Source organism: Sceloporus occidentalis, unplaced genomic scaffold, assembly GCF_023333645.1.
Source record: "Sceloporus occidentalis isolate IW3139 unplaced genomic scaffold, rSceOcc1.0.p SCAF_591, whole genome shotgun sequence".
Lineage (NCBI taxonomy): Eukaryota > Metazoa > Chordata > Lepidosauria > Squamata > Phrynosomatidae > Sceloporus > Sceloporus occidentalis.
This window is the reverse complement of record NW_028317571.1, coordinates 13,438-35,147: the sequence shown is the minus strand read 5'-3', so window position 1 is coordinate 35,147 and position 21,710 is coordinate 13,438. Positions and strand designations below refer to the sequence as shown.

General features: G+C 44.2%; 1 protein-coding gene across 1 annotated transcript in view; it reads right to left on the bottom strand.

Moving 5' to 3' along the window:
• LOC149271042 (uncharacterized) overlaps window positions 1-21,245 on the bottom strand; it is a 30,066-nt gene extending 8,821 nt beyond the window's left edge. Inside the window, exons 1-5 of the mRNA XM_089507678.1 lie at window positions 21,168-21,245; window positions 6,775-7,116; window positions 6,586-6,681; window positions 5,524-5,631; window positions 5,106-5,180 (exon numbers count right to left, since the gene is read on the bottom strand). Of these exons, the coding sequence (XP_089363804.1) occupies window positions 5,106-5,180; window positions 5,524-5,631; window positions 6,586-6,681; window positions 6,775-7,116; window position 21,168 (622 nt within the window). The 5' untranslated portion in view covers window positions 21,169-21,245. The remainder of the gene's footprint in view (window positions 1-5,105; window positions 5,181-5,523; window positions 5,632-6,585; window positions 6,682-6,774; window positions 7,117-21,167) is intronic.
• Window positions 21,246-21,710: the final 465 nt, after the last annotated feature.

Genomic DNA, 21,710 nt, shown 5'->3' with positions numbered 1-21,710 from the left:
TGCTGAGAACCTTGCAGATCATTTAGTCCAAAGTCAATGTATGGCCAAGGAGGCTCAGCCCAGCTTGGTAGAGAGGAAAAGCAAAGGGAATGTGCTGTGCTAGAATTGCAGTCTATGCAGATATTGTGTTAAAACAACTGAATTCATTAACCCTGTCAACAACAGAATGTATTTTTGGGATGATTTGTTTCCTTGTGACACTAGGAGGGTTACAGATGCCATCCAATGTCCTTGTGATCTTTTCTATATCGGCATGACTACTCGAACAATCAAAATGAGGATCTCTGAGCACAGGAGCTGCATAAGGAATCGAGGAGCCAGTGCGCCAATGGTCCAGCGTTTCATTCAGTTCCAGCACTCGGACATCGAGAAAGCGTCTGGCACTGGGGCCAACTTGGAGAAAAAACGTCGACAAAGAACGTTTTTGGAGTTTCTCTCTACAAACACAGAAACCGTACGGACTGAAAGAGAAGTGTAATTGGGCTGAGAGTCTGTAACCGTTCTGCTATCTTGCTCTGGTTTATGCACGTGTCTGTCTGCATGAATGCTATCTTCTCCGGACGTATGCACTGACATCTTCACAGAATTATAATTCTAGTGGATATTAATACCTGCAGGATCCTTCTCACTCTATTATGATCTCAGGCTGTGCTCAACAGGTGTATTAGGTTTGAGATTGGGAAAGGGATCTAGAGCTCACTCCAGTTAACTCAGAACAGGGCTTGTATCTGCATGTGGGACATCCAAGTTCTCTGTGTGTAGGGATATACTTTGGAGCATTTTTACCCAAAACCTTGTCATTAAAATCTCCAATTTGTTTGTCTATATAAGGTCCAAATTGGATAACAGCTCACTTACTATGACTGGATGTCCCAACATATCTTGTGTGTTATATATTTATCAAAGCAGTAAAATCAGGTATTTGTACATTATATGCTACCTATTATATGGTCCCCAATATATATATATATATATATATATATATATATATATATATATATCTTGTTGATATGTGATTCCCACTCATTTTATTTTTTCAGCCATTCCTGACCACTGAGGAAGACTTCAAGTTGAAACACGTTTGGTCTATATTGGCTTAGTTTTAAGTTGTAATGGGCATACTGTGCTATCCCCTTCATTTACTCTCTGGGAGGTGTCAAGAAATCCATTTGTATTTGTATATGCATTATGACTCTGTTTGTTTGACACCCCCATACACCTGATAATTTGGAATTTGCAGTTCATAAGCCTAGTACATATTTCTCTGCAGGATTGCATACATTTTATGTTTTTCTAATCTTCCTGTTTTCTACCATTTCACTTTGTTTTAATAAAGCTACTGTGCTTCTAGTTTTTCCCCCCTAGACTTTTTTGCTTTTCAAGTTCATATGTACCCTTCTCTTCCAATTCCGATGCCCAAAGCAATTGCGCCGGAGGTGATCTGGCCGAACCAGGCGACTGCTCCTCAAAGGAGACGGAGGGAGAGGTGCGTTCTGCTTGCTTCTTCCTCCTGGAAACGGCAGAAGGACCAAGTTAAAACTGGACAGACAAGACACAGGGCTGGAAAGGGCCTGGAGGAGAGGGACAAGGGTCAGGGTCCCAGCTGCCCACAGCGACTGTTTCGACACATACAAAGATGGCACCTTTACCAAAAGAGCAGCATTCCTTGAAGAACAAGAAGAAGAAGAATAACACAGTGCAGACATGGCAGGGGCCTTTGTCAGGACGGAAGGAGGACATAAAAATACAACTTTTGCAGTATCGGGAGCAATCCCACCCCACCAAGCAATTAAGCCATATATATCTGGATAAGAATCCTCCCCGCGTTTTGTCTTAGACCAGGCGTGGCAAACCTATGGCACATGTGCCAAAGGTGGCACTCAGGGCCCTCTCTGTGGGCATGCGCACCATCGTCCCAACACAGAGTTTGTCACTAGAAAGCCAGAGGGATGTGGTATTTTGCAATACATATGTGGGTTTGGGGTTGCAGGTCTGGCCCTTGGTCTCTGAAAGGTTCGCCATCCCTGTCTTAGAGGACAATGATGCCATGCTGAATGTCCTCCAATCCAGGATTCTCCCAGCGGATTCCTTGAGGACAGAGATGTCCCTAGGCCAACGGTCTGAAACAACGGCACCTTCAAGCTTGAGCTTACAAGAACATCTCTTCTTCTAGGCAGAGGCACATACAAACATATCCCTATGTCCCATGCACAAATACAATGGTCTAACTGTATAAATATCTATCTCTAACAACCACCAGTTGATATCTCCATACGAACCTAACCCATTAAACCTAAGACCATATTCTTATATCCCATCAATGGGCTAACAAAAGACATATAAAGCAATACGGACAATAACATAAATAACCCTCAATGTTCCCAGAAGCTAGCTTTAAAGAGCCAAGCCTCCGCAGACGCCTCTCCACATTCCCGCCATTCTCCGCTGTCATACCTTTCATTGTCTTCTAGCACATTCTATGAAACACACAGCGTATATTTTAAACAAGTATAAAGCCCATCTTTTTTATATCAGACCCGAAACAAATAAAACCCTTATGGCAGGAATCCCAACATGGAAGGAGAAACGCTTGGACGTACCTTCAGGGCAGTGCTCCTTCCAATGGGGCCAGCCGTGCTCCTTCCCACCAACGGAGCAGATGCCCAAAGTGGCTGAGATGGAGCCCCTGGCTCCTCCGCAATCCCACCGAGAAGGAGGCCGATTTCTCTGGTTTGCCAATATTCAGCCATCTTGGCCCACTGCCCACAGATGTGAGGCTCTACGCAAGTGTTTATATCCTCCCTGGGTTTGCATTTGCCAGAGGAGGCCTGCCTCCCTTTCTGAATGGGGGAAGGAGAGGCAGGGTGGCCTAGTGGTTAGAGACATGGGGGTGTGTGTGAAGGTGGGGGAAATGGAGGAATGGGCAAATCTACAGGAGAGGAAGGTAGCAAAGGTTGTCCCAGGGAGGGACCAAGAGAGGGTTAGATGCAGAAGAATGGATGCAAACCGCAGGAAAAGAGATTCCACTAAACATTAGGAGGAACTTCCTGAGAGTAAGGACTGTTTGACAGTGAAACACACTCCTTCCTCAATGGACCTTTTGGTGAGTTCTCTTTAAGCAGAGGCTGGATGGCCATCTGTCAATAGGGATGCTTTGATGGAGAGTTCCTGCATGGCAGAAGGAGGATGGGGTTGGACTGGATCAGGGTCCTTTTGGGGGTCTCTTCCAACTTCTATGATTCTAGGGGTCCACAAAGAGGGCCAAGAGAGGAGCCCACAAAGGACCTTCTTCCGTTCACCTTCAAGCCCTTCATCTTCCTCCTCTTCTGGCCCAGGAGTTTGCCTCCTTCTAGCCCTGCCTTTCCTTGCCTTCTCCCGCTACCTCCTTCCTGGCACTGCCTTCCAAAGACCTCTCCGTCCGCGGACGAAGAGCCGCTGTGGCTTCTGCTGCTCCGGCTGCCCTCCCTCTGCAGAGATACCAGGGTTCAAATCGCCCCTGAAACCACTTGCTATGTCAGTTGTTCAGTGCACTCCCCCAATTCAGTGGTTTCCTCTGGTTGCAACTAACAGCTTTTGTCTGCCTTTTATCCACTGCGATGAAGAGGTTTGGGAACCTGAAAGCTAGCTTGTGATTTATTTTACTTGGTCCTAATACGTCAGTGTTACCTTCACTTGAACTTCCATATACCTTTTCTAGTGAGCCGCCTCTAGCTTTTCAGAGCAGACTTTGAGGTGAATGTGGGCCCTGTCTGGATCTTAAAGGCATGTTTTCTGAAGAAGCTGTAGTGGGAATTTCTGGTTATAATAAAAAGCTATAGAAAGATGGAGTCACTTTGGTTAGAAGAAAAATAGTGTTTTAAAATGAGGCTTGGAAGCTAGAAAAAAAACTAAGCAAAGTAATCGGAAGTGCCTCTTGACGGAGGAGAACAGCTGGCTGCAAGAAGCACTAGCTAACAGACATACTATCCACGCAACTTAGCTAAGGAGATGCAACTGTGAAGGTTAGAAGGAAAGCTGCTAAACTCCTAAAGGAGGGGTGAGGAGTGAGGATGCAGTTTTAATGTATGCATACCTTTCTGTTCTGATGGCAAGAATTCTGTATGTTTGGATTGTAATTAGCCAATGAGATGGGGAAGACAGCTTCTTTGTGTAATTAACTATAAAATGAGGCCATCTTGCCTGCTTCTGGGTCTCAGCTTTTTGGAACTGGAATTCTACTGAGTTCCATGTTTTCCATTGTCGACAATTGCAAATAAATGTATGGATTTTCATATTACTAGGTCATCTTGTTAATTCCTTGCGCTGGCAAAAGAACTATATATCTCATGACAATTGTATTACAAAGCAACTGATTGAAATCCAGGAGCTGCTGAGCCCTTTGTAGCTAAAGTCCTTCTCTGTCCACTTTTTGCCTGACGGAAGAGTTCTGTATAACACCAAAGCTTGCACACAGGCTCCTTACACCAACAAGCAACAATCTGATGATTTGGTGGAAGTATGCACAGAAAACCCCATAAAATTAATAGGATTGCCATAAACTGACAGGTGACTTAAAGACACACATAGACAGAGAGTGGATGGCAGCAAGAAAAGAGGTGTCTTGGTTCAAGCTGCCAGGACTTTGCCAAGACCTGAGCTGATAACAAGGGCACTTTTGTAGGTCATTCCTTTCTAGGGTTGCCACAAGTCAAAGTCGACTTGGCAGGAAATAACAAGGAGAAAGTTTTGCGACTCTCAGCCGGCGTCTTCAGCCCCTCCATGAGGAGGTTGGCCAGGCGGGCGTCGGCACTATAGGCCTCTGGCGCTTCTGCCATGCGCTGGGTGAGGGCCAGCCCCTTCCCTTGGTATGCACTGCCCTCCATAGACCTAGATGTTGCTGGGCCTGGGGAACTGGGCTGGTTAAAGTCCTGGGTGCAAAGGCTTGCTGCCCGTCTCACTGGTCCCAGTGTATTCCAAGTGTGAAGAAATACTAATAGAAATAGAAACAGATATGTGTGTGTGTGTGTGTGTGTGTGTGTATATATATATATATCTGTACATGTAGATGAATGCATAGATGTGCATAGATGTTGCTAATGTGACACTACAAAAGAAGAAGTACTTACAAGGTGGTGAGAAGGACAGTGGAGGTCTTGCAGTGCTTACCAACCGGACAGGCGAGATATCATCAGTATCTGCTTCTTGGGCAAAAGCGGAAACAAGGGTCAATGTAAATTTGTAACCTAGGCCCCTGCGCAACTGGCACATCTACATTTTCTGGATAGAATATGAGTGTCTAGTGTACCCCTCCATTTTGCTTTCTGCCTACCCTTCAGCCTTGGACACTTTGGGCTCAGATGTCCCCAGGGCCGGACCTGATCATTTATTAAGCCAGTGCCAAGTAAAGGAGTTCCTGCATGGCACATGAAGGCCAGACTAAATTGAAAGTAGGTGTCCCAAAAACACTGCACACATTGCCACATGGAAGAACCCTTGTGGCATCCCAAACCGCCTAAGGAGTGCCATGCAAAGGGAGGGACATACCCTGCTCCTGGGGTGGCCTTCCTTCACCAGGTGATGAGTCGGTTGTACTTTTACTTGTCCTCCTATTCCTCCTCTTGCTCTTCCTCTTTCTTTTCTTTTGTCCTGCACCTGCAATTACAATGGGAACAATGATTACCATGGCTACATCCCTTCCTTAGGGATTAAAAAGGACCCGGTGGGCTAGTCCTCAGAGGACACCAAAGTGCAGCCCTCTCTGAACAACCCTCCAAAGAAAACCCTTGGGGTAAGTCACACTCTCTCAGCCTCAGAGGAGCAAGATATCTGCACGCACGCACTCTGTGCCACGAGGTCCGGCAGCCAGGGCGTTTTGGTTGGGGAGGCTGCTTTAACTCTCTGAGAAAAGGCAAAGCAAGGCAACCCAGAAAAAAGCCCTCCACGCTCCAGGAAGGGAGGAAGGGAGGAGGGAAAAAGAAGGAGAAGAGGACAGAAGGAGAGGAGGAAGAGGGAGGAGGGGGAGGAGAAGGAGAAAGGGAAGCAGAAAAAGAAGGGAAGGACTGGAAGGCGAACGAGAAAGGAGGACGCAGAGGAGGAGAAATAAGGAGAACAAGAAGGACAGGACCAAGGAAACCCCACTAGGATAGGGTCGCCTTGGTCCAAAATGACTTGAAAGGGAACCACCGAGGGATTGAAGAAGGAACTGGTTCCATGAAGAGGAAGAGGCGGGCAAGAGGGGCCTGGGCTCCAGCCCTGGATTTGCCAGGAAGACCCCTTGACAGGTTCCCCTTGGGATCGCCTTTAAAAGGCAGAGGGTCCTCTGAGACGACGGGGAGAGGGCATCTGACTGGGCACTTATTCTCCTTTCTACCTCCTTCAGGGGTGCGAGGGATGCCAACCCCAACATGTAAAATGAAACCAGGCATCCAGGGAGAGCGCAGTCGCTCAAAAACCCGGAATGTCCCAGCTAAACACAGGATGTGGCAACTCTAGTCAGACTAGATGGCCGGTTGGTGTCCCAAAAACACTGCCCGCATTGCCACATGGAAGAACCTTTGTGGCATCCCAAAACCTCCTAAGGAGTGCCAAGCAAAGGGAGGTACATACCCTGCGCCTGGGGTGCCATTCCTTCACCAGGTGATGACTCTGGTGTACTTTGAGTCCCACCGGTCCTCCTCCTCTGTCTAGTCTCTTCTTCTGTGCCTGCAATTACAATGGGGAACAGGGATGAACGGCCATATTTCTGAGGAGCAGGAGAGCAAGCATGCGCTGCCAATGGTGCGCAGGTAGACTTACGTCTTGTCTGTGGCACAGGGCTGCCCGCTTGCTGCCACATCTCCCTCATCCAGTCAAAGAAGAGTGGCTTTTGACCTTGAGGGGGGTCGTCCCCAAATTTCCTCAGTGCCTCATAAAATTTGGCCTTTATTTTTTTAAATCTCCAGCGGCACTGGTTTGCGGTCCGGTTGTATTCGTGGTCCCTCAGGGCCTGCGCAGCGCTGGCGTAGAAGTGCTCATTGGGCAGGTTCTTTGAGCCCATGAGTACCCTGAGCGCCTGATCAGAATTTGCCTGGCTCCTCAGCATCGTCTCAGTCTCTTCCGTCGTCCACACAGCCATCTTCAATTGGCCCAGCAGTGTCACTATGCGCAAGAAACAAAAGGGTGAGCGCATCAGTTTTGCCCACAAGCGTCAAAGACATTCCGCCGCATGTTTTATCAAAATCCCCGGAAACTCCCCAAAATGTTAATCTTGCAGATCTTTGGCAAACAAACGTAAACATAATTGAATAAATAATAGTTATCACTGATTTCAACTCTCCAAATTACCACTGAACCATCCAAAGAATCTGTGATTCCTTCTAATACTTTCAAGGCATGAAGCGGGTTCAGGAACCTTTGTGCCCAATAGAAACGTGTTAGGCTGCATCCACACTGCAGAAATAATCCAGTTTGACACCCCTTTGACTGCCCTGGCTCAGTGCTAGGAGGGAAGTAGCCAGGATTTTGGGAAGGGGGAGTCCAGACTAAGTGCCACCATTTTGAGGGGCTAAAAGCCCCCCGATACAGAAAGAGGGTCGAGCGTTTACCTCAGGAAGGGGAAAGAAGAGGGGAAGAAGAGGAAGAAGAAGGGGAGGGGGCTGGTCTGCTTCAGTGCCATTGCCAAAGGCTCCTCAGGTTCATTTGGGGGGGGGGGGGGAAGGAGAGGCCAGAGAGCCGTCTTTTGCCAGGAAGGAAAGGTAAAACCACTCGGGGCAGGGATGCTTTTGAGTCCTTGGACTGAAGGGAAGGGGAGGAAAAAGAGAAAGGGGGAGTTGCTCCCTGGCATCCTCAAAGGGCCGACCGTCCATGTAGGCCAGGTAGGCCACTGCCTAGGGGCGCAAGCTGCAGAGGGCGCCAGTGGGGCGGCAAGGGAGCCAGGAGGCTAGAGAGAGAGAGAGAGAGAGAGAGAGAGGCTGCAGTTGGGAGGATGAGGGGAGCGCAGCAGCCAGCATCCTGGAGCCTGTGAGGGAGCAGCAGGAGAGAGAGCTGCTTGCTGTGGTGCTGCCAGCAGGCCCCAGCCCTGGCATTTTTATCAGGCTCCCTTTGCAAAAGGGAAGGGAGGAAGAAGTTTGCTGTGCTGTGCAACTCCTGTGCTGCAGCTGCACAGGAGAATTAAGACTATGGAATTCTGGGAGTTGGAATTTGTGGTGGGCTCCCTCCCTCTTTCTTTCCTCCTGTCCTTCACTACTCCTTCCTTCCTCCCTCCCTCCCTCCCTCTTCCTTCCTTCTTTCCTACCTTCCCCCTTTCTTCCCTTTATCTTCTTTCCTTCCCCTTTCCCTCCCTCCTTCCTCCCTGCCTTCCTTCCTTCCTCCCTCTCTCTCTTGCCAAGAGAGAGACCTGTTCAGGAAAGTCTTGCCATGGCCTTCCTTGCGGCTGAGAGAGTGTGATGCCCCACCCAGTGGGTTTCCATGGCCGAGCCAGGATTTGAACCCAGAGCCATAGTCCAACACTCAAACAGCTAGTCCACACTGGCTCTAACAATCCACTTTAAAAGATTGGTCTTCTTCCCAAATGTCTTTACCGCAAAGGAAGGCAGCACAAAATGGAAGACATTCAAGAAAAAGGGAGGACAGGAGTCCAGAAAAGCTCCAAACGGTCTCAGAAATGTAAATGCATGCTTCTTAGTCATGCTCCGAATGGAGGATGTTTTAGAAAACCTGCTGGAGGACATGTCCTGGAAGAGGAGGAGGTCTGCCCTGCCCTGAGGTGAACCCTCCAATGGGGTTTTCTTGGCAATATGAGTTCAGAGAAGCTTTGCCATGGCCTTCCACTGAGGCTGAGAGAGTGTGCCTTGGCCACTCTTGGGGCTATTATGATGATGATGATGATTATAGTTTATTTCTAAAGCGCTGTAAATGGTGTGCCTACTAAGTGTCTTTCCTTCCTCGCCCTGGAGCCATTTCCGCCTCGATCCACAAACGGAAGAGGAGGGATATAAATAAATATTTTTTAATGATTATTATTTATTCCCATCTTGTTTCTTGGGCTGCATCTACAGTGCAGAAATAATGCAATTCGATACTGCTTTAACTGCCCTGGCTCCATGCTATGGAATCCTGGGATTTGGGTTTTTGGAGCAGATTTCGCCTTCTCAGTCAGAGAGCAGTGGAGGCACAAGAAACTACAAATCCCAGGGCTCCATAGCATGGCACCCACAGGATGACCAGATGCTCTCTTTTTCTGGTGTATATCTTAGAATACTAGAATCATAGAGTAGGAAGAGACCGCAAGGGCCCTGATCCAGTCCAACCCCCTTATTCTGCCATGCAGGAAATCTCAATCAAAGCATTCCCGACAGATGGCCATCCAGCCTCTGTTTGAAGATGTCCAAGGAGGGAGACTCCACTACACTCCGAGGAAGGAGTCTGTTCCACTGTCGAACAGCCCTTACTCTCAGGACGTTCCTCCTAATGTTGAGGTGGAATCTCTTTTCCTGGAGCGTGCATCCATTGCTCTGGGTCCAGTTGTCTGGAGCAGCAGAAAACAAGCTTGCTCCCTCCTCAATATGAAATCCAAATATTTAAACAGGGCTATCATATCCCCTCTTAACCTTCTGTTCTCCAGGCTAAACATCCCAAGATCCCTAAGTCCTTCCTCATAGGGCTTTATGGTTTCCAGACCCTTCACCATTTTTGTCTCCCTCCTTTGAACACATGGCTCCAGTTTCTCAATGTCCTTTTTGAATTGTGGGCCCAGAACTGGACACAATATTATTCCAGGTGGGGCCTGAGCAGAGCAGAATACAATGGTACTATGACTTCCCTTGATCTAGACACTAGACTTCTATTGATGCAGCCTAAAATTGCATTGGCCTTTTTAGCTGCCGCATCGCACTGTTGACTCATGTTCAACGTGTGATCTACTTGGACTCCTAGATCCCTTTCACACATAGAAGTCTCCTTAAGCCAGGTATCCCCCATAATCCTATATCTGTGCATTTCATTTTTCCGCCCTAAGTGCAGTCCCTTACATTTCTCTGTGTTGAAGTTCATTTTGTTAGCTGTGGCCCAGCTTTCTAGTCTATTCAGGTCATTTTGAACTTTGATCCTGTCCTCTGGAGTATTGTCTATTCCTCCTAATTTGGTGTCGTCTGCAAATCTGATGAGTATGTCCCTGATTCTGTCCTCCAAGTCATTGATAAAGATGTTGAATAGCACTGGCCCCAGGACAGAGCCCTGTGGGATCCCTCTGGTTACTTCCCTCCAGGATGAAAAGCAACCATTGCTGAGTAGCCTTTGGCTTCCAAATCCATGTGACACTTGCCTTGTCTAGCCCACATTCTACAAGCTTGTTTGCTGGAATCTCCTGGGGAACCTTGTCAAAGGCTTTATGGCAATCTAGATCTACTATATCCACAGCAATCCCTTCATCCACCAAGCTGGTAACTTTATGAGAGAACGAGATCAGACTTGTCTGGCATGACTTCTTTCTCTGAAACCCTGTTGACTCTTTGTGATGATGGCATTGCTTTCCAGATCTTACATTTCAGTCTTCTGTCCAGGAGGAATTCCCAAAATGTCCTCCCTTTTGAGCATCACTAAGACGCATGAATCTATAGATTTATATGAGGGGTTTCAGCTTTTACTTGCTCATATCCCCCATTTTTCCATTTTGGGGTGCCTTGTCCTCCTTTGCAATTAGGACAGCGGGTCACCGTGGGAACCAAGGGCAGCTAAAGTGGTGTCAAAGTGGGCTAATTGTGCTGTGTGGCAGCAGCCCTGGTCGTCTCAGCTGGTGACCCTGCTGGTTTCCTTCTCTTTCTTGTGACACCCTTTTCTGCCCCTTGGTTGAAAGTTTTACTTTTTAGGGGTCATAGATGGACCACTACTACCCCACAAATTCATGGGGATGGGATCCAGATCTTTCCTCATCATTAGAATGAATGATGCTCCCAGTGTGCAAAAGGAAGGTGTCTGTATTAGTCTCCATTCCAAATGTCTCAGCAATCAACGAAAGTCTTTCACCTGGAAAAACCTAATTGGCTTTTGGACTAATTCCCAATCCTGATGAAAGATTGGAACCTAAGTTTAATGCCATGTTTAGCTTTAACAAACGAAACAGCGGAGACCAAGGGGTGAAAGTCACGATGAGCTGTAAGAGGGGTGCCAAAACATTTCTCGCCTCAGGTGGCCAAATACGTAGAGCCGGGCCTGCGTCCTCCTCTCAGGGCCCCCGCTGCCCTGACGCCTTCCCCAAACCCCATGCGCGCACATCGCTGGAGCAGGAGTAGCAACCGGGGCATGGTCCCTTTTTTGTGTGTGGGGGGGGTTGTTCCTGCCTGGTCGTCTGCTCTCTGGAGGGCAACCTGCGCACGGAGGGGGCCAGGGAAGAGGGAGAGAAAGCACACCCGCCACGCCTAGACTTCAATCTACTCCCTCAGATGCATTTAGATACAAGAATAATAAGAATAAGAAGAATAACAATATCCAGAGAGATCTTGCAGCACTTTTGGGACTCACGGAAAGAAAGAAATTGACCTACTAAAACAAAGGACAGTACTTGCGCATAGGGAGAGCATACTTGCCCATAGAGAATCATTGGAGATTGCTTGCCCATAGGAAATAATGGAGATTGCTTGCCCATAGAGATTCATTGGAGACTGCTTGCCCATAGGAAATGTGTGTGTGTATATATATATATATTAAAATGTATATATAAAAATATGTTATATATGTGTTTGTGTACAGATATATATATAGAAACTGTGTGTGTGTATGTGTGTGTTTGTATATATGTATGTATATATAATATATAAGTATTATATATATATATATCTGTTTATATTATATGTATGTGCATATATATGTATAAAATTATATATGTATCTGTGTGTATGTCTGTGTGTATAATGTTATATATATGTATGTGTATGTATATATGTGTTTGTGTGTATGTATATATATATATATATACACTAAATTATATATATATGGCTATTTAACTGTGTGTAATATTCCAGATGTGTATACATATATATACAAATATAATAAATGAATATATATATATATATATATATATATATATTAATAACTCTGTATATATAACGGTCTCTCTCTCTTTGACTTTACGATGTTGATGGCATCTCATCCTGGGAAAACTCTGCAAACAAGGCCCAGTTCCCAGACAGATTTATCTCATGTAATGCACCTGTGGCCTTGGTCTCAGGCTCTCAAAGCACAACAAGGTGCATCCAGAGGGTCTGTATTGAAGCATCATTAACAATCCCATTATCCCCAGCACAACAAAGCTCATCCTGACTCGATATGCCCATCACAGAGCCCAGCCTCCGGGGCTTTGGAGACCTAGGTTCTGCTGCAGGGAGACTGCGCTTCCCATGCTCCACAAGCAGCACATTCTTCTACAGCCCTTTGCCTTTTTCTGGTGCTTTCTAGGAAGGCAGTGGAACATCTAAGATTGCAACCCATAGTAAACGGAGTGGATGAGCAGTGCCTCCTCTTCAGGGATGAATGCCAGACCCAGAATCCCCTCTTTGGAGCTATTCTGCCTGGAGGATTCTGGGGGATGCAGTCGAAAAGGAAGGAGTCCTGAGTGGATGAGCAATGCCTCCTCTTCAGGGATGAATGCAACATCCAGAATCCCCTCTTTGGAGCCATTCTGACCAGGGGATTCTGGGGGATGCAGTCAGAGAGGAAAGAGTCCTGAGTGGATGAGCAATGCCTTCTCTTCAGGTATGAATGCAAGACCCAGAATCACCTCTTTGGAGCCATTCTGACCAGGGGATTCTGGGGCATGCAGTCTGAGAAGAAGGAGTCCTGAGTGGATGAGCAATGTCTCCTCTTCAGGGATGAATGCAACACCTGAGCCCCTTAGAGCAGGGGTAGGCAACCTGCCTTGGGACCGGCCCAGCCCAGTCCTGCCGCTGATTGCCGCCGGAGCCTTTGGCCTCTCGCGTGAGGGCATGGGGCCTTTGGGTTATCAGGAGGAGGCGGGCAAGGGGGGCAAGCGGCAGGCAAGGGGGCAAGCGTTGGGTAAGGGGGGCAATTGTCTATAGAAGCCTCCAAAACATGCATTTATATTAACGTTATTTTAAAAATCAGTAAATTTTGTTGTTTGTCCTCAATTTTTGTAAAAATGCGTCCTCGATTTGAAAATTTTGTCCTACATTTGTCCCAGTTTATTTATTTAATTAATGTTTTAAAATTTTTAAATTATTTATTTATTGGCTTCAGCCCCCCAGTTGTCTGAGGGACAGCAAGCTGGCCCCCGGCTCAAAAAGGTGGCCTACCTCTGCCTTAGAGCATGAGAATGGGCCAGCAGCACACCCTTTCTGCCAGCAGAGGGTGCTGAGGACACGGAAGCATTGTAGTAGTAACCATTTGGCCGTAGAGCGCCCTTTGAACCACAGGAGGGCGCCCGAGAGCAAGAAACGAGGCGCGGTCTGTGGCCCCCCCTCCCACTATTTTCTCACGGTCGCTGTCATCCACGGGAAAGCAGGGAGGGTGTCCTGCCACCCTCCCGCTATTTTCCCAAGGTCCCCAGACACCTGCGGCAAAGAAGGGAGGGGGTCCAGCTTCTCCTCTTGCTATTTTCCCACAGTCACCCGGCACCCACGGGAAAAAGGAGGGATTCCCTAATCCTAATCCTCACCTTCACCCTCACTCTCACCTGTACCTGTACCTTTAACCCCTAATCTAAACCTAACCTCTAACCCCTAAACCCAATCCGTAACCCTGACCCTAACCCCTAACCCCGAAGCCCGCCCCTGAGCCCTAAACTGTTTGGGGAGAGCCTGGTGTTATGATTGTCCAGAGGAGCAGAATAGCTGGAGTATCTCTTATTCAATTTATGGCAGTTCACCTTAAAAAGCCAGTGTGGAGTTGTGGTTTGGATGCTGGAGTATGGCTATGGAGACCAGGGTTCAAATGCCGGTTCAGTCATGAAAGCTGTGGGCTGATCCTGGGGAGGTGACACTGTCTCTGTCTCAGAGGATAGCAATGGCAACCCTCCTTCTGAACAAAGCGGCTTAGGAAACCCACTGATAGGTTTGCCTTGGACCCTCCGTAAGTCAGAAAGGACTTGGGTTTTCTTGGCAGGATTTCTTCAGAGGAGCTTTGCTTTGGTTCAGTGACCGTTCGTTGTCCATTTTTGTTTTTAGTCAGGTTTCCCAGTTGCAGAGGATCTCCCTGATGGCGCTTCCTTTCTGGTAGGGATCAGGGTTCAGGGCAGATTTTAAGCAGGTAGGGCCTCGCTGATTTTGAGGACGTCTTCCAGGTAGGTTTTGTCCCTCAGAGGCCTTGCTGGCCGAATTTGGTGGCCCTTCTTCCTCTGGAGCCACCGCCCGGCTGCCTCCTGGTGCCACTGGCTGCCGTTCCAGCGCCTCTCTTCCCAGCCATCCTTTAGGCTTTCGTTTTGGGTCCCAGCTGGGAAGGGTAGGGGAGAAGTGGTGGTGCTGGTCTCATTTGGTCTGCTGCTCAGATACTAACACTCATCCCTACTAACACTAACGCAAACACTAAAAAGAACCCCACCATTAACAGAAACGCTGTGTCCTGTCTTTTGTCTCTGTGTGAGCAGATGAAGTTGTTGCATAGGAAGGTTTTCGAAGTGTGGTTTAGCGAAGTTTTTTTGCGTAGCGGTCGTTGGGTTGGCCTTTTAGCGTGGCACTTTAGCGCCGCGGCTCAAAAGCGATCTTGTGTGGTTTCTTCTTCTTCTCAGTGGTCTTTGGTGGTAGTTTTTGTCAGGGTTTTGGTTGAAATGAGAGAGCGCCAGCACTTGTCCCCTGCAGCTGCCCCTGGGACCCCTCTGGACCTCCCTGCCCTCTCCTTTCTTTCCCAAAGAGAGCCCCGAACGGCGGCTGAGGCCCAGGAGGAGAGTGGCAGCCCCCCCAAAAGCCAGCACTGCCTGCCCCACGGACACTCCTGGGACCCTGGACCCTGGGTTTGGAGGTGGGCCACTTGTGCAGCCTCTGATTCGTCTCTTTCTTCCAACGCCATCGAGGTCCCAGGTGCCAAGGCTTCCCGTTCGGAGGTCCAGAGGGAGAGTCAGGCGCATCCAGGCCCAGAATCAGCAGCAGCAGGCGAGGAAGGGAGTGTCCAGCCCCGAGGGAGGCAGGAAGAGGTGGGCCCGGCTCCATCGCCTACGAAGGAAGGAAGGGAGGAAGGAAGGAAGAGACGGTCTCCGCTGGACATGGCCCCCCCCACCCCCAATAGATTGTAAGCCAAAGGGCAGGGAACCCCAACTTTAGGACTTTTTTGGCTGAAGGGCAAGGATGCTAAATGAATAATCCTTCAATACTTGTCAAGGAACAAATTAATGCTGAGAGCTTTAAGTGTGCTTCCCTATGGTCAAGCCCTCCACAATGTTTCCCTATGGGCAATTGTTGTCCCCAATGTTTCTGTATGGGCAAATGTTCCCCAGTGTTTCCTTGTGGGCAAACGTTCATCAATGTTTCTCAATGGGCAAATGTTCACCAATGTTTTCCTATGGGCAAATGTTCACCAATGTTTACTTATGGGCAAATGTTCCCCTATGTTTCTCTATGGGCAGGCGTTCCCCAATGTTTCCTTATGGGCAGGCATTCCCCAATGTTTCCCTATGGGCAAACGTTCCTCAATGTTTCCCTATGGGCAAATGTTCACCAGTGTTTCATCATGGGCAGGCCTTCCCCAATGTTTCCTTATGGGCAAATGTTCACCAATCTTTCCTTATGGGTAGACGTGCCCCAATGTTTCCCTATGGGCAAACGTTCCTCAATGTTTCCCTATGGGCAAATGTTCACCAATGTTTCCCTATGGGCAGGCGTTCCCGAATGTTTCCTTATGGGCAAATGTTAATCAATCTTTCCTTATGGGCAGATGTTCCCCAATGTTTCCGTATGGGCAAACGTTGCTCAATGTTTCCCTATGGGCAAATGTTCACCAGTGTTTCCCTATGGGCAGGCCTTCCCCAATGTTTCTTTATGGGCAAATGTTCACCAATGTTTCCTTATGGGCAAATGTTCCCCTATGTTTCCCTTTGGGCAGGCATTCCCCAATGTTTCCTTATGGGCAAATGTTCCCCTATGTTTCCCTTTGGGCAGGCATTCCCCAATGTTTCCTTATGGGCAGGCATTCCCCAATGTTTCCTTATGGGCAAATGTTCACCAATCTTTCATTATGGGCAGGTGTTCCCCAATCTTTCCCTATGGGCAAATGTTCCCCAATGTTTCCTTATGGGCAAATCTTGACCAATGTTTCCCTATGGACAGGCGTTCCCCAATGTTTCCCTATGGGCAGGCATTCCCCAACGTTTCTCTATGGGCAGGCATTCCCCAATGTTTCCTTATGGGCAAATGTTCACCAATGTTTCCCTATGGACAGGCATTGCCCAGTGTTTCCTTATGGGCAGGCATTCCCCAATATTTCCTTATGGGCAGGTGTTCCCCAATGTTTCCTTATGGGCCAATGCTCACCAATCTTTCCTTATGGGCAGGTGTTCCCCAATGTTTCCTTATGGGCAAATGTTCACCAATGTTTCCCTATGGACAGGCATTGCCCAGTGTTTCCTTATGGGCAGGCATTCACCAATCTTTCCCTATGGGCAGGCGTTCCCCAATGTTTCCTTATGGGCAAATGTTCACCAATCTTTCCTTATGGGCAGGCGTTCCCCAATGTTTCCTTATGGGCAAATGTTCACCAATGTTTCCCTATGGACAGGCATTGCCCAGTGTTTCGTTATGGGCAGGCATTCCACAATGTTTCCTTATTGGCAAATGTTCACCAATCTTTCCGTATGGGCAGGCGTTCCTCAATGTTTCCTTATGGGCAAATGTTTTCCTATAGGCAGGCGTTTCCCTATGATTCCTTATTGGCATGTGTTCCCCAATGTATCCCTATTAGCAAATGTGTTTTGAACTTAGGTTCCTGTGGAAAAACAGACTGAACTAATAATTAAAAGAGAACATGTAGCATCTATTGTCCACTTTTTAAAAGGGACATGAGATAGTGACTGTCTTTTATGGAGTGCCTTCATTTTCTATGGCTGCCTGGGAGAACAGGGTCTCCTTCCCTTCTGTCTTGAAATTTCAATGTATGGGATGTTTACTGTGCATGATCCTAGGAGTGCTCTGGACCAGTTTTGTACTTTATGTGTGTGTATATCTCCATACATGATGGTTACTTACTAAAACACCTTTGGAAGAAATAAAGCACACTGGATGTGAAATGAATTGCTTTGTTTTTCTTGTCGTTCTGTGTCTTTCATTCATGTGGAGGCGATGGCCAAAAGGCTTTGGACTCATTGGGATTTCCGGGGTCCCTCCAATTCTAGGCTGCTCTAGGGAAGTCATTTACAGGTGAAATGTTTATTGTAATGTATGATTTAGTTTGTTGGGGCAGGCAACAAACAGACAAATGTTTATTTCATTTATCATTTGATTAAACGATTCTTATTCTGATTCTTATCATTATTTCCTTAGTTGGTGGGTGTAACATCTATTTTCTTTATTTCTTAAGTAGATGTAATATTCCTTTTGGTATTTACTGTGTTGGTGCTTGCAATGTTCATTTTATTATTTAGTTGCTGGGCGAAGGTTTATTTCATTTATTATTCACTTTGTTGGTGGATTCTACAAATAAAATAAAGTTTGCCCCCACTAAGTAAATAGCATAATAATCCTGTAAGTAAATAATATTTTTATCAATATTTTATTCTTTATTGTAATTTATATTTTATATTTAATTGAAATTTAAGGTATATTTCATACTTTTTATTGTGGAGAATGAATCTATTTTAACTTGGTGTTGCTATGCCTCAGCGGAGACACAGGAGGGCGCCGGGGAGTTAATAGGCTCTGCCATGGCGTTCCATTCAGAAGTCTGCAGCGCCGGTCTGAAAGGCCTGCCCCGGCCCCGCCCCCGAAGAGCCCCCCCCAAACCCTATTCTGAGCCGCTCTAGGAGTGGACATCTCGCAGGGTCTGTCAGGGCGTGCGAAAAGGCTAGAGCGTCGCCACGGAGACAGTCTAGGAAACATCTCTTGATTTGGGGTCAGGGGTCAGAAAGGGTGTCAGGGTCAGGATTAGGGTTTTTATGTTATGTTTCGTTTCATTTTTATTTCTTTTAAACTTATTTTTTAATCACACTTTAAAGCCTGTTCATCTGAGAAGGATCATTATTTAAACAAATGGAAAAAGGAGACATAAAAAGAAAATCAAACAACATAAAGACACCTAAACCAAATAAATTAATTTCAAAAAAGTGAAATAAAATCATAATATAATGAAATATTTGTTCATATAATAGATTACGGAATGTAGTCTAAGACTAGAATAAAGAAAAACGATTTAAAGTATAAATGAGATAAATAATAAAATCTGAAAAGATGTATTTTATTTTATGTTTGATTTTATTTTAGTTCAATTGTTGATTTTTAATCTTATTTTTATGTCATTTTTGGGCAGATTTTGTAGTTGATAGCCAGCAGGAGCAGCACTTATTATCATTCTTATTATTATTTTAGTGAATCAAAGTATGAAAGTAAATTTAATTAAAAATAATACCTAAAATAAAACTTTTAAAATTCAAAATAAAAATAAGTTTTTTTGAAAAAAATAACTGAATTAAAATTTCCCAAAAAAATCAGAATCTAAAATATAAAAATAAAAGAATGTTTCTTTTTTATTTCTATCCCGCTTTTTGCCAGGTAATCAAAGCAGCGTACAACAGGTTAAAATACGTCCATGTATACCTCATACCCCGCTTAAAACAAGGTTAAACAATGTAAGATTAATTATATGTATATATAGATTAAAATAAATAGTGAAATGATATACAGTGGACCCTTGTTATATGATGGGGTTTGGTTCCCAGATCCCCCGTGTATCACAAAACCTGTGTATGTTGAAGTCCCATTAAGTATAATGATATATAAAAATGGCGTCCCTTATAAAAAATGGAAAATCAAGGTAAATTTACAGTTTTTTGGAACATTTCCAAACCGTGTATTCTTGAATCTGTGTACAAAAAATCCGTGTATAAGATTTTTTTATTTTTATTTTCTTATTAATTATTAAATAATAAATAATTTTATTAAATTGTATTCCCAGCATTTTTTATGTAATATCATTTAAAAATATCATTAAAATATCATGACAAAACTGGAAACAGGTAAAGAATTTTCAATTAAATGTTTTTAATGCTTTTTAATAAATGAATGAAATTTACATTTTGTTTTTCATTACTTTGAATCCTCAGTATTTCTAATTAGTAGTATTTTTAATTTATATGTCAGGTTTCAGTTTGTTTCAATAGATAGCTATTTTATTTGTATTTGTTTTTTTATTTTATGTGTTATTTCAGTTTGTTTTTTTATTTGTTATAATCTAAACAGACCAAAATTACTAATCTAGTGGATCCAAAAAATGGTAGTAATTACCATGGGCAAAAATTAAATAATTTAATTCTTAAAAGACAAATATAGGATGGACCATGCATTGTATAATTTATGCTGTGATCCAAAGCTGGACCATCAAGTTATTTCATTTATTGTTGTTGTTGTTGTTGTTATTATTATTATTATTATTATTATTAAAGATTTATATCCTGGCTTCTTTTCAAGACTGGAACCCAAAGCAACTTAGTAATACACAGATATATAATTGTCTATAGAAAGTTATAAATCCATATATATAATAATATATATGGAGACACACATATATACATCAATAATTATATATGTATTAGATATACATTTATAACTGTATATAAAATTATATGTGTGTGTGTATATATATATATAGATATATATAGATATAGAAAACCGTGTGCAATGTGTATGTGTGCATGTATAGATATTTCTTGTATTGTAGTTAAGTAAAATATAAAAGTAAATTTAAGTAAACGTTAGCTCTCAATATAAAAAAGTTAAAATGGACAACAAAACAAAATGTAAAAAGTTCAATCAACTAAAAATTAAAAACGTAAGAAATATAAAAAAAATGAATTAAAGTAAAATAATGAAGGAAATAAAATGTACGCATTTTTAAATCTTGAAGCTTCCTCTGTTCTAAACAGACTTTTTGGAAAAGCCTAAGGTGGGCTCGAACTCGTTCTCTAAGGGTCCGGACGCCGGCTATTTAGCTTAGTGCGCCACCGCTGTTAGTGGGGGCGAGGCTTTTCTGTATGTGTTCTTGTGTCCTCCGGTGATTGTGACGTCACTGCGAGATGGCGCCTCGTTTGTTGTTCTCGGGCGCCCTCCTGTGTCTGTACTGAGGCATGACACAGTATATATTACGTCATTATGTTTTTATCAAGGGCCAAATTCAGTAAAATAGAAGATAAATAAAATGTTAAAAATACAGAACAATGTAAGCAAAATTATTCATACATAGAATAAATTGAAATTTAATATCGAAAGACAGATAATACAAAATTTAAATGAAATTATTGAAGGTTAGGTGTCAGGGTTTGTATTTTATGTATTATTTCAGTTTTATTTCTTTTCTCCTTAGTTTTCAAAAGAAATAAAAATAATTATAATTTAAAGCTTGGCCATTTGAGAAGGATTGGTATTTAACAAAATGGAAAAAGAAGACATAAAAAGAAAATATAACGTAATAACACAAGTAAATAAAATATATTAATTGTTAAAAAATTAAAATATAGTCAGAATATAATGAATTATTTATTAAGATAATAAGCTAAGAAATGTAATATAAGAGTGTAGTACAGAGAAATGATTTAAAGTACAAATGCAAGAAATGATTATAAAGATTAATTGCAAAAGAAGTGTTTTATTTTATGTTTAATTTCATTTTAGTTAAGATGTAATTTGTTAAGATTATTTTTATGTAATTCGATGTCACTTTTATTTTTTACTTTTATTTATTTATTGTTTAACTTAATGTATAAAATCAAATGTAATTACAAAGAAGAAGTCAATTAAAATGATTTTTAAAATTAAAAAAACATTGCTATTGCTGCGGTTTTATTTTGAGTTCGTTTGGTTTGGTTTTACTGAGTTATTAGTTTAATTGTAGTTAAATTGTATTTGTGAACAAATTCTATTTTAAGTCATTTCGAATGTAGTTTTAGTTTTTTTAAAAAATAAAATGAATTAAAAATAAAAAAATACAATAAATGTAAAAACATCAAATTAAAATATCATAATTAAAAAAATAAAACAGTAAAAGTATTTGTAAATAATGAAAATTACTCTTTTCCAAGATGGCTTTTCGGAAAGGATAAGCCGGAATCAAACTGGTGAGTTCAGGCTCCAGACGCCGGTTCTTTAGCTTGGTGCGCCACCGCTGGTGAAAGGGGCGGTTCCCTCGTCCAGGTGTTTTTGTGGTCTCTGATGCTTGTGACGTCACTGGTAGACACTTCCTCGTTTCTTGCTGTCGTGCGCCCTCCTGTGTCTGCAATGAGGCATGATGTACTGAAGGGAAATAAATGCTGCCTTTTTAAATGGAGGGCGGGAAAGATTAAGGCGGGAAGGAAGGGCGCTGCGCCGCGGCCCTCGGTCTCCCTCGACAGCCAATGGGATTAAAGGCCATGGAGCTCCCGAGCGCCCTCCTGTGTCCACTCTGAGGCATGGCACCCCGAAGGGAGATAAAAGGGCGCCATTTTCCAGGGAACCGGAGAAGGAGAGCTAAAATGGCGGCCGCGTGGTGTCTGTTCTCCTGATGTCGACGGTCCGGCGTTTCCTTCTCTTTAAAAGTAAGCTATTTCATTTGTTTTTTACTCTATTATTTTCATT